Source organism: Hyla sarda, unplaced genomic scaffold (genome assembly GCF_029499605.1).
Source record: "Hyla sarda isolate aHylSar1 unplaced genomic scaffold, aHylSar1.hap1 scaffold_560, whole genome shotgun sequence".
Lineage (NCBI taxonomy): Eukaryota > Metazoa > Chordata > Amphibia > Anura > Hylidae > Hyla > Hyla sarda.
In genome coordinates this window covers 210443-224163 of record NW_026610572.1, presented here as the reverse complement: position 1 = coordinate 224163, position 13721 = coordinate 210443, and the positions used below count along the sequence as shown (strand labels likewise).

The window sequence follows — 13721 nt, the reverse complement described above, 5'->3', positions numbered from 1 at the left end:
AGTTGGGGGTTTTGATCGATGGGATTGGAAGTGGCAGTTTTGTTTTACATTGGGAGATTGTTTGGGGATATGGAGTGTCCCGTCGGGGCTGAGCTGCCGGATGGCGGCTCTGGGGTTCTGGTTTAGGTGTCAGGGGTTGTCTGATGTCACTAAATCGTTTAGGGTGCGTTTGGCTGCCAGGGGTTTTCGGAGAGGTGTGGTGCAGCGTGATGTTCGGCGGCCCGTTTCTTTCCAGCTGCTGGCGGATATAGGGGGGGGTCTTGGGGACGGTGTGTTCGTCTGGTTTTGAGGTGTTGCTGTTTCGGCTGGCTTTCTCGCTGGCGTTTTTTGGGGCGTTCCGGGTTTCGGAGTTGGTCGCGCCTAGTAAGGTTCGGGAGGGAGGTTTGTTGTTTGGGGATGTTTGCTTAGAAGGTTCTGTGTTAGTGTGTAAAGTGCGCAGGTCCAAAACGGACCAGCTGGGGAGGGGATTTGCTGTGAGATTGGCGGCGTTGGGTGGTGGGGGCATGTGTCCGGTGCATTGTTTTCAGGAGTACTTGGGGGTTCGGACTGTGATGGGGGGCCCTCTGCTGGTTCATGCGAACGGGGAATTTTTGTCCCGGTACCAATTTGTGCAGGTTTTTCGTTTTTGCCTGGAAAAGCTGGGGAAGGATGCGGGTGGGTTCAGCTCGCACTCCTTTCGGATAGGAGCGGCTACAGAAGCGTCCCGGTGGGGTTTGGGGCCTGAGGCGATACGGAGGATTGGTAGGTGGGAATCTGACCGGTTCCGGTTATATGTGCGCCCGCAGATGTTGTAGGGGGGTGGGCGTGTCTTTCTGTGGGTGTTTATTTTGTTTTAGGGACAATATATGTGGGTGGAGTAAGGCATGAATAGTGATGGGTTGTTTTCGTGTTTATGTCTTACAGGGGGTCAGCCGTGCTTGGTCTGGATCGTGGGACATTCGTACGTGAGGCGTGGGGCCTCGCGCGCTGATGTTCGCCCGGCTGGGAGGCAGTTGGGTCTGGACAGGGAACAGGCTCAGGTGCGGTGGATTGGTCGGGGGGTTTGCAGTGGGCGGGACTGCTTCCCCTCTTGCAAATGTACGCGGCGCTGGACAGGCCCCCCAACGTGTTGGTAGTCCACCTAGGGGGCAATGATCTTGGGGGTCGGACGGCCAGAGCCTTGATGAGGGATATTAAATTGGACATGCTGAGGATCTGGTAGTCCTTCCCCGGGATTGTGGTGGTCTGGTCGGACATTGTGGCGCGGTTCAAGTGGAGGGAGGCGCGTTCGGTCGTCCGTGGTGGGCGGTGGTCGTGGTCGGGTGGTGGGTCGTTTCATGTCGCGGAACGGGGGCCTGGTTGTGCGCCACAGGGAGTTGGAGACTCCTTCCTGGGATTTTATGGACGCTGACAGCGTCCATCTGAACCCCCTCGGGATGGATTTGTGGGTTCTAGAAATTAGGGAGGTGGTGGTGAGAGCAGTCGGGTTGTGGGTGGTCGGCCGTGAGTGAGGAGTCACACAAGGCAGTCGTGGCAGGTAGTGGGGGAGGGGGACCTGGAGGCACTTGATGGAGAATTGGAGTGAGGTGTGAACAGAATGGTGTGGTAGGGCTGGGGGCGGTGCCCCAGTCACTGGTGACACCTCAGCGGTTGAGGTGGAAAACGGGGGGCTCTGAAGGGGTGTCCTTGGGTCGTTGATTTACGGCCAAGGGCAAAGTAGGAGCCCGGGGAATAACTCAGGTTGCCTTCAGGTCCCCTTACCTTTGGGGTAGGAAATGGAAAACTGTTTACACTGTTATGCACTATGGTATTTGTAAATGTTATAATGTTAATGGGTAATGTTTACCCGACTGTTTCTGTGTTATTGTAAAGTTAAAGTATATATTTATTTTATTTTGGTTATTTAATAAATGTGGCCGCTGTGGCCTTTTCCACCAAATAAGGTTGTAATGTGGTTATTGATGGGGGTGGCAGGGTGGTACGGGGTCACAGAGTAAGTAGCAGATCCCCTAGTCATGCCTCCTGTGATCGTGTATATACAGATAGTACTGCCTCCTGTGATCGTGTATATACAGATAGTACTGCCTCCTGTGATCGTGTGTATACAGATAGTACTGCCTCCTGTGATCGTGTGTATACAGATAGTACTGCCTCTGTGATCGTGTATACACAGATAGTACTGCCTCCTGTGATCGTGTATACACAGATAGTACTGCCTCCTGTGATCGTGTATATACAGATAGTACTGCCTCCTGTGATCGTGTATACACAGATAGTACTGCCTCCTGTGATCGTGTGTATAGACAGATAGTACTGCCTCCTGTGATCGTGTGTATAGACAGATAGTACTGCCTCCTGTGATCGTGTGTATACAGATAGTACTGCCTCCTGTGATCGTGTGTATACAGATAGTACTGCCTCCTGTGATCGTGTGTATACAGATAGTACTGCCTCCTGTGATCGTGTATATACAGATAGTACTGCCTCCTGTGATCGTGTATATACAGATAGTACTGCCTCCTGTGATCGTGTGTATACAGATAGTACTGCCTCCTGTGATCGTGTGTATACAGATAGTACTGCCTCCTGTGATCGTGTGTATACAGATAGTACTGCCTCCTGTGATCGTGTATATACAGATAGTACTGCCTCCTGTGATCGTGTATATACAGATAGTACTGCCTCCTGTGATCGTGTATATACAGCTAGTACTGCCTCCTGTGATCGTGTATATACAGATAGTACTGCCTCCTGTGATCGTGTATATACAGATAGTACTGCCTCCTGTGATCGTGTATATACAGATAGTACTGCCTCCTGTGATCGTGTATATACAGATAGTACTGCCTCCTGTGATCGTGTGTATACAGATAGTACTGCCTCCTGTGATCGTGTATACACAGATAGTACTGCCTCCTGTGATCGTGTATACACAGATAGTACTGCCTCCTGTGATCGTGTGTATAGACAGATAGTACTGCCTCCTGTGATCGTGTGTATAGACAGATAGTACTGCCTCCTGTGATCGTGTGTATAGACAGATAGTACTGCCTCCTGTGATCGTGTGTATAGACAGATAGTACTGCTTCCTGTGATCGTGTGTATACAGATAGTACTGCCTCCTGTGATCATGTATATACAGATAGTACTGCCTCCTGTGATCGTGTGTATACAGATAGTACTGCCTCCTGTGATCATGTATATACAGATAGTACTGCCTCCTGTGATCGTGTATATACAGATAGTACTGCCTCCTGTGATCATGTATATACAGATAGTACTGCCTCCTGTGATCGTGTATATACAGATAGTACTGCCTCCTGTGATCGTGTGTATAGACAGATAGTACTGCTTCCTGTGATCGTGTGTATACAGATAGTACTGCCTCCTGTGATCATGTATATACAGATAGTACTGCCTCCTGTGATCGTGTGTATACAGATAGTACTGCCTCCTGTGATCATGTATATACAGATAGTACTGCCTCCTGTGATCGTGTATATACAGATAGTACTGCCTCCTGTGATCATGTATATACAGATAGTACTGCCTCCTGTGATCGTGTATATACAGATAGTACTGCCTCCTGTGTTCGTGTGTATAGACAGATAGTACTGCCTCCTGTGATCGTGTGTATATACAGATAGTACTGCCTCCTGTGATCGTGTATATACAGATAGTACTGCCTCCTGTGATCGTGTGTATAGACAGATAGTACTGCCTCCTGTGATCATGTATATACAGATAGTACTGCCTCCTGTGATCGTGTATAGACAGATAGTACTGCCTCCTGTGATCGTGTGTATAGACAGATAGTACTGCCTCCTGTGATCGTGTGTATAGACAGATAGTACTGCCTCCTGTGATCGTGTGTATATACAGATAGTACTGCCTCCTGTGATCATGTATATACAGATAGTACTGCCTCCTGTGATCGTGTATATACAGATAGTACTGCCTCCTGTGATCGTGTGTATAGACAGATAGTACTGCCTCCTGTGATCGTGTGTATAGACAGATAGTACTGCCTCCTGTGATCGTGTGTGTATATACATATAGTACTGCCTCCTATGATCGTGTATATACAGATAGTACTGCCTCCTGTGATCGTGTATATACAGATAGTACTGCCTCCTGTGATCATGTATATACAGATAGTACTGCCTCCTGTGATCGTGTATATACAGATAGTACTGCCTCCTGTGATCATGTATATACAGATAGTACTGCCTCCTGTGATCGTGTATATACAGATAGTACTGCCTCCTGTGATCGTGTGTATAGACAGATAGTACTGCCTCCTGTGATCGTGTGTATATACAGATAGTACTGCCTCCTGTGATCGTGTATATACAGATAGTACTGCCTCCTGTGATCGTGTGTATAGACAGATAGTACTGCCTCCTGTGATCGTGTGTATAGACAGATAGTACTGCCTCCTGTGATCGTGTGTATATACAGATAGTACTGCCTCCTGTGATCGTGTATATACAGATAGTACTGCCTCCTGTGATCGTGTGTATAGACAGATAGTACTGCCTCCTGTGATCGTGTGTATAGACAGATAGTACTGCTTCCTGTGATCGTGTGTATACAGATAGTACTGCCTCCTGTGATCATGTATATACAGATAGTACTGCCTGAGACTGTGCTGTCTTCCTGCCCCTCCTCCTGTAATGTGACCTGATGTTAATAATAAATGACTGTGAGGATGGACTCAGCTTCAACCTTAAAACAGCCAAACACTCAGATACTGACCTGAGATCTGGGTCTAACCTATATGTGTGTATATATATATATATATATATATATATATATATATATATATATATATATATCCTAATTCTCCCAACACTACATAGCCTGCACATTCATCTGACATTAGAATACGTTACACTCACCTTGTTTTCTTTAGTAAAGTGAGACAGGGTCCCAAAGGACGACACTTTTACACATCTGTAAGGGAAAAGGTGTTTATAAGGGAATGTGACGGCTTTATATGATGCTCGGGCTGTAGACATGGGCCGACAGCTGATAAGGGGAAGAGACTAATGACAACTCCCAGCTGATGGTTTGTAGAATTATAAAATCATGTTTTCCTTCCAAGTTGAAGTGTCAGAGGCGGGGCTCCCTCGCCCACCCCTTTCTGTTTGGCTTGCAGCACTGAGCCCTGTACATCAATCATCAGAACGAGGAGGGGTGGAGGGGGACGTGCATCGTGCAGCTCAGCCCCGCCTCCATGACACTTTATGGATTCATGTACAGTGAGATAATCCTCAGATGTTATCGTGTGACATATAGTGCAGCGGGTGAATTCATTCAGAGATTCAGGGGCACTGACCGACTGCAGATTTTTGGCGCCCATTCTCCACATACTGTTCACCTGTTCTGCTTTGGACTTTATAGGATTAAAACCATTTATACAGGTGAAACTCAAAAAATGTTAATATTGTGCAAAAGTTCATTTATTTCAGTAAAGCAACTTAAAAGGCGAAACTAATATATGAGAATCATTACGTGCAAAGCGAAATAGTTCAAGCCGTGATTTGTCATAATTGTGACGGTTACATTACAGCTCAAGAAAACCAGATTCCACAATCTCAGAAAATCAGAATATTACATGAAATGAAGAAAACAAGGACTGTACATAGAACAATAAGGGACCTGTGAAAGTATAAGCATATGTACCTGCGGCACAGTGGATGGAGAGATCAGCCTGCGGCACAGTGGAGAGATCAGCCTGCGGCACAGTGGATGGAAGGGATCAGCCTGCGGCACTGCGGATGGAAGGGATCAGCCTGCGGCACAGTGGATGGAAGGGATCAGCCTGCGGCACTGCGGATGGAAGGAATCAGCCTGCGGCACTGCGGATGGAAGGGATCAGCCTGCGGCACTGCGGATGGAAGGAATCAGCCTGCGGCACTGCGGATGGAAGGGATCAGCCTGCGGCACTGCGGATGGAAGGGATCAGCCTGCGGCACTGCGGATGGAAGGGATCAGCCTGCGGCACTGCGGATGGAAGGGATCAGCCTGCGGCACTGCGGATGGAAGGGATCAGCCTGCGGCACTGCGGATGGAAGGGATCAGCCTGCGGCACTGCGGATGGAAGGGATCAGCCTGCGGCACTGCGGATGGAAGGGATCAGCCTGCGGCACTGCGGATGGAAGGGATCAGCCTGCGGCACTGCGGATGGAAGGGATCAGTCTGATGCACTGTGGATGGAAGGGATCAGCCTGCAGCACTGTGGATGGAGAGATCAGCCTGCGGCACTGCGGATGGAGAGATCATCCTGCGGCACTGCGGATGGAAGGGATCAGTCTGATGCACTGTGGATGGAAGGGGTCAGCCTGTAGCACTGTGGATGGAAGGGATCAGCCTGTAGCACTGTGGATGGAAGGGATCAGCCTGCAGCACTGCGGATGGAAGGGATCAGCCTGCGGCACTGCGGATGGAAGGGATCAGCCTGCGGCACTGCGGATGGAAGGGATCAGTCTGAGGCACTGCGGATGGAAGGGATCAGCCTGCGGCACTGCGGATGGAAGGGATCAGTCTGAGGCACTGCGGATGGAAGGGATCAGCCTGCGGCACTGCGGATGGAAGGGATCAGCCTGCGGCACTGCGGATGGAAGGGATCAGTCTGCGGCACTGCGGATGGAAGGGATCAGCCTGCGGCACTGCGGATGGAAGGGATCAGCCTGCGGCACTGCGGATGGAAGGGATCAGCCTGCGGCACTGCTGAGGTGTTATGGACGACCAGGATGCTCCATTAGTGGCTTCTGCATTGTTCGGTCCCATCTCCTGGCGATGTCCTATAGATTCTCCGCGGTTCTGATCATCCCACGGTCACTGAACCAGGTTTTGGTGCTTTTGGCAGTGTGGGCCGGTGCCAAGTCTTTCTGGAAAATGAAGGCAGCATCTTCATAAAGCTCTTCTGCGGAAGGAACATGAAGTGCTCCAAAATCTCCTGGTAGACGGACGCGTTGACCCTGAACTTAATAAAGCGCAGTGACCAACACCAGCAGATGCCGGGGCCCCCAAATGAACAGATGGTGGACACGTCACACTGGACTTCAAGCATCCTGCAGCGTCTCTCTCTCTCTCCATTCTTCCATCCTGCAGCGTCTCTCTCTCTCTCCATTCTTCCATCCTGCAGCATCTCTCTCTCTCTCCATTCTTCCATCCTGCAGCGTCTCTCTCTCTCTCCATTCTTCCATCCTGCAGCGTCTCTCTCTCTCTCCATTCTTCCATCCTGCAGCGTCTCTCTCTCTCTCCATTCTTCCATCCTGCAGCGTCTCTCTCTCTCTCCATTCTTCCATCCTGCAGCGTCTCTCTCTCTCCATTCTTCCATCCTGCAGCGTCTCTCTCTCTCTCCATTCTTCCATCCTGCAGCGTCTCTCTCTCCATTCTTCCATCCTGCAGCGTCTCTCTCTCCATTCTTCCATCCTGCAGCGTCTCTCTCTCCATTCTTCCATCCTGCAGCGTCTCTCTCCATTCTTCCATCCTGCAGCGTCTCTCTCCATTCTTCCATCCTGCAGCGTCTCTCTCCATTCTTCCATCCTGCAGCGTCTCTCTCCATTCTTCCATCCTGCAGCGTATCTCTCCATTCTACCATCCTGCAGCGTATCTCTCCATTCTTCCATCCTGCAGCGTATCTCTCCATTCTTCCATCCTGCAGCGTCTCTCTCCATTCTTCCATCCTGCAGCGTCTCTCTCCATTCTTCCATCCTGCAGCGTCTCTCTCCATTCTTCCATCCTGCAGCGTCTCTCTCCATTCTTCCATCCTGCAGCGTCTCTCTCCATTCTTCCATCCTGCAGCGTCTCTCTCCATTCTTCCATCCTGCAGCGTCTCTCTCCATTCTTCCATCCTGCAGTGTATCTCTCCATTCTTCCATCCTGCAGTGTAGCTCTCCATTCTTCCATCCTGCAGTGTATCTCTCCATTCTTCCATCCTGCAGCGTCTCTCTCTCTCCATTCTTCCATCCTGCAGCGTCTCTCTCTCCATTCTTCCATCCTGCAGCGTCTCTCTCTCTCCATTCTTCCATCCTGCAGTGTCTCTCTCTCCATTCTTCCATCCTGCAGTGTCTCTCTCTCCATTCTTCCATCCTGCAGTGTCTCTCTCTCCATTCTTCCATCCTGCAGTGTCTCTCTCTCCATTCTTCCATCCTGCAGTGTCTCTCTCTCCATTCTTCCATCCTGCAGTGTCTCTCTCTCCATTCTTCCATCCTGCAGTGTCTCTCTCTCCATTCCTCCATCCTGCAGTGTCTCTCTCCATTCTTCCATCCTGCAGTGTCTCTCTCTCCATTCTTCCATCCTGCAGTGTCTCTCTCTCCATTCTTCCATCCTGCAGTGTCTCTCTCCATTCTTCCATCCTGCAGTGTCTCTCTCTCCATTCTTCCATCCTGCAGTGTCTCTCTCTCCATTCTTCCATCCTGCAGTGTCTCTCTCTCCATTCTTCCATCCTGCAGTGTCTCTCTCTCCATTCTTCCATCCTGCAGTGTCTCTCTCTCCATTCTTCCATCCTGCAGTGTCTCTCTCTCCATTCTTCCATCCTGCAGTGTCTCTCTCCAGCACAGACCAGTTGTGTTTTTCTTTATCAACCTACATAAACCTTTCCTTATATGTGTAATAAAGTAAACACAAATGATGTATCAAGAATTACTGCAATAACAACAAAAAATATCCCACCCCTAAAAAACATATATGCACAGAGACATGGTAATAACATATACGGACACTGTAATAACATATACGCACACGGTAATAACATATACGGACACGGAAATAACATATGCGCACACGGTAATAACATATGCGCACACGGTAATAACATATGCGCACACGGTAATAACATATGCGCACACGGTAATAACATATGCGCACACGGTAATAACATATGCGCACACGGTAATAACATATACGCACACGGTAATAACATATACGCACACGGTAATAACATATACGCACACGGTAATAACATATACGGACACGGTAATAACATATACGGACACGGTAATAACATATACGCACACGGTAATAACATACACGCACACGGTAATAACATACACGCACACGGTAATAACATACACGCACACGGTAATAACATACACGCACACGGTAATAACATATACGCACACGGTAATAACATATACGCACACGGTAATAACATATACGCACCCGGTAACAACATATACGCACACGGTAACAACATATACGCACACGGTAACAACATATACGGACACGGTAATAACACATATATATATATATATACACACACGGTAATAACATATACGCACACGGTAATAACATATACGGACACGGTAATAACATATACGCACACGGTAATAACATATACGCACACGGTAATAACATATACGCACACGGTAATAACATATACGCACACGGTAATAACATATGCGCACACGGTAATAACATATGCGCACACGGTAATAACATATGCGCACACGGTAATAACATATGCGCACACGGTAATAACATATGCGCACACGGTAATAACATATGCGCACACGGTAATAACATATGCGCACACGGTAATAACATATGCGCACACGGTAATAACATATGCGCACACGGTAATAACATATGCGCACACGGTAATAACATATGCGCACACGGTAATAACATATGCGCACACGGTAATAACATATGCGCACACGGTAATAACATACGCGCACACGGTAATAACATACGCGCACACGGTAATAACATACGCGCACACGGTAATAACATACGCGCACACGGTAATAACATACGCGCACACGGTAATAACATACGCGCACACGGTAATAACATACGCGCACACGGTAATAACATACGCGCACACGGTAATAACATACGCGCACACGGTAATAACATACGCGCACACGGTAACATATACGCACACGGTAATAACATATACGCACCCGGTAATAACATATATATACCCGGTAATAACATATACGCACACGGTAATAACATATACGCACACGGTAATAACATATACGGACACGGTAATAACATATACGGACACGGTAATAACATATACGCACACGGTAATAACATATACGCACACGGTAATAACATATACGGACACGGTAATAACATATACGCACACGGTAATAACATACACGCACACGGTAATAACATACACACACACGGTAATAACATATACGCACACGGTAATAACATATACGGACACGGTAATAACATATACGCACACGGTAATAACATATACGCACACGGTAATAACATACACACACACGGTAATAACATATACGGACACGGTAATAACATATACGGACACGGTAATAACATATACGCACACGGTAATAACATATACGCACACGGTAATAACATATACGCACACGGTAATAACATATACGCACACGGTAATAACATATACGCACACGGTAATAACATATACGCACACGGTAATAACATATACGCACACGGTAATAACATACACGGACACGGTAATAACATACACGGACACGGTAATAACATACACGCACACGGTAATAACATACACGCACACGGTAATAACATATATATACACGGTAATAACATATACGGACACGGTAATAACATATACGCACACGGTAATAACATATACGCACACGGTAATAACATATACGCACACGGTAATAACATATACGCACACGGTAATAACATATACGCACACGGTAATAACATATACGCACACGGTAATAACATATACGGACACGGTAATAACATAAACGCACCCGGTAATAACATATACGCACCCGGTAATAACATATACGCACACGGTAACAACATATACGCACACGGTAATAACATATACGGACACGGTAATAACATATATATATATACACACGGTAATAACATATACGGACACGGTAATAACATATACGCACACGGTAATAACATATACGGACACGGTAATAACATATACGGACACGGTAATAACATATACGGACACGGTAATAACATATACGGACACGGTAATAACATATACGCACACGGTAATAACATATACGCACACGGTAATAACATATACGCACACGGTAATAACATACGGACACGGTAATAACATATACGGACACGGTAATAACATATACGGACACGGTAATAACATATACGCACACGGTAATAACATATACGCACACGGTAATAACATATACGGACACGGTAATAACATATACGCACACGGTAATAACATATACGGACACGGTAATAACATATACGGACACGGTAACAACATATACGCACACGGTAATAACATATACGGACACGGTAATAACATATATATATATATATACACACGGTAATAACATATACGGACACGGTAATAACATATACGCACACGGTAATAACATATACGGACACGGTAATAACATATATATATATACACACGGTAATAACATATACGGACACGGTAATAACATATACGCACACGGTAATAACATATACGGACACGGTAATAACATATATACGGACACGGTAATAACATATACGGACACGGTAATAACATATACGCACACGGTAATAACATATACGGACACGGTAATAACATATACGGACACGGTAATAACATATACGGACACGGTAATAACATATACGCACACGGTAATAACATATACGGACACGGTAATAACATATACGCACACGGTAATAACATATACGCACACGGTAATAACATATACGCACACGGTAATAACATATACGGACACGGTAATAACATATACGCACACGGTAATAACATATACGGACACGGTAATAACATATACGCACACGGTAATAACATATACGGACACGGTAATAACATATACGCACACGGTAATAACATATACGAACACGGTAATAACATATACGCACACGGTAATAACATATATACGGACACGGTAATAACATATATACACACGGTAATAACATACGGACACGGTAATAACATATACGGACACGGTAATAACATATACGCACACGGTAATAACATATACGCACACGGTAATAACATATACGCACACGGTAATAACATATACGCACACGGTAACAACATATACGGACACGGTAATAACATATACGGACACGGTAATAACATATACGCACACGGTAATAACATACACGGACACGGTAATAACATATACGCACACGGTAACAACATATACGCACACGGTAATAACATATACGCACACGGTAATAACATATACACACGGTAATAACATATACGGACACGGTAATAACATACACGCACACGGTAATAACATACACGGACACTGTAATAACATATACGCACACGGTAATAACATATACGCACACGGTAATAACATATACGCACACGGTAATAACATATATACGGACACAGTAATAACATATACGCACACGGTAATAACATATACGCACACGGTAATAACATATACGCACACGGTAATAACATATACGGACACGGTAATAACATATACGCACACGGTAATAACATATACGCACACGGTAATAACATATACGCACACGGTAATAACATATACGGACACTGTAATAACATATACGCACACGGTAATAACATATACGCACACGGTAATAACATATACGCACACGGTAATAACATATATACGGACACAGTAATAACATATACGGACACAGTAATAACATATATACGGACACGGTAATAACATATACGCACACGGTAATAACATATATACGGACACGGTAATAACATATACGCACACGGTAACAACATATACACACGGTAATAACATATACGGACACGGTAATAACATATACGCACACGGTAATAACATATACGCACACGGTAATAACATATATACGGACACGGTAATAACATATACGCACACGGTAACAACATATACACACGGTAATAACATATACGGACACGGTAATAACATATACGCACACGGTAATAACATACACGGACACGGTAATAACATATACGCACACGGTAATAACATATACGCACACGGTAATAACATATACGCACACGGTAATAACATATACGCACACGGTAATAACATACACGGACACGGTAATAACATATACGCACACGGTAATAACATATATACGCACACGGTAATAACATATACGCACACGGTAATAACATATACGCACACGGTAATAACATATACGGACACGGTAATAACATATACGCACACGGTAATAACATATACGCACACGGTAATAACATATACGCACACGGTAATAACATATACGGACACTGTAATAACATATACGCACACGGTAATAACATATACGCACACGGTAATAACATATACGCACACGGTAATAACATATACGGACACAGTAATAACATATACGCACACGGTAATAACATATACGCACACGGTAATAACATATACGCACACGGTAATAACATATACGGACACAGTAATAACATATACGCACACGGTAATAACATATACGCACACGGTAATAACATATACGCACACGGTAATAACATATACGCACACGGTAATAACATATACGCACACGGTAATAACATATATACGGACACGGTAATAACATATACGGACACGGTAATAACATATACGCACACGGTAATAACATATACACACGGTAATAACATATACGGACACAGTAATAACATATACGCACACGGTAATAACATATACGCACCCGGTAATAACATATATACGGACACAGTAATAACATGCAGTGGATGAACACCACGTAGATAGATTTGACAATGTTGAAGTAAAGCCAATTCCTGCAGGAAACACAAAGTATCTTCTATA

At 45.5% G+C, this 13721-nt stretch overlaps 1 protein-coding gene across 1 annotated transcript in view; it reads right to left on the bottom strand.

Moving 5' to 3' along the window:
• Positions 1 to 1247: 1247 nt before the first annotated feature.
• Positions 1248 to 13721, bottom strand: part of LOC130339929 (glucose-6-phosphate 3-dehydrogenase-like) — a 75007-nt gene continuing 62533 nt past the window's right edge. Inside the window, exons 10-11 of the mRNA XM_056554115.1 lie at positions 4881 to 4935; positions 1248 to 1430 (exon numbers count right to left, since the gene is read on the bottom strand). Of these exons, the coding sequence (XP_056410090.1) occupies positions 1248 to 1430; positions 4881 to 4935 (238 nt within the window). The remainder of the gene's footprint in view (positions 1431 to 4880; positions 4936 to 13721) is intronic.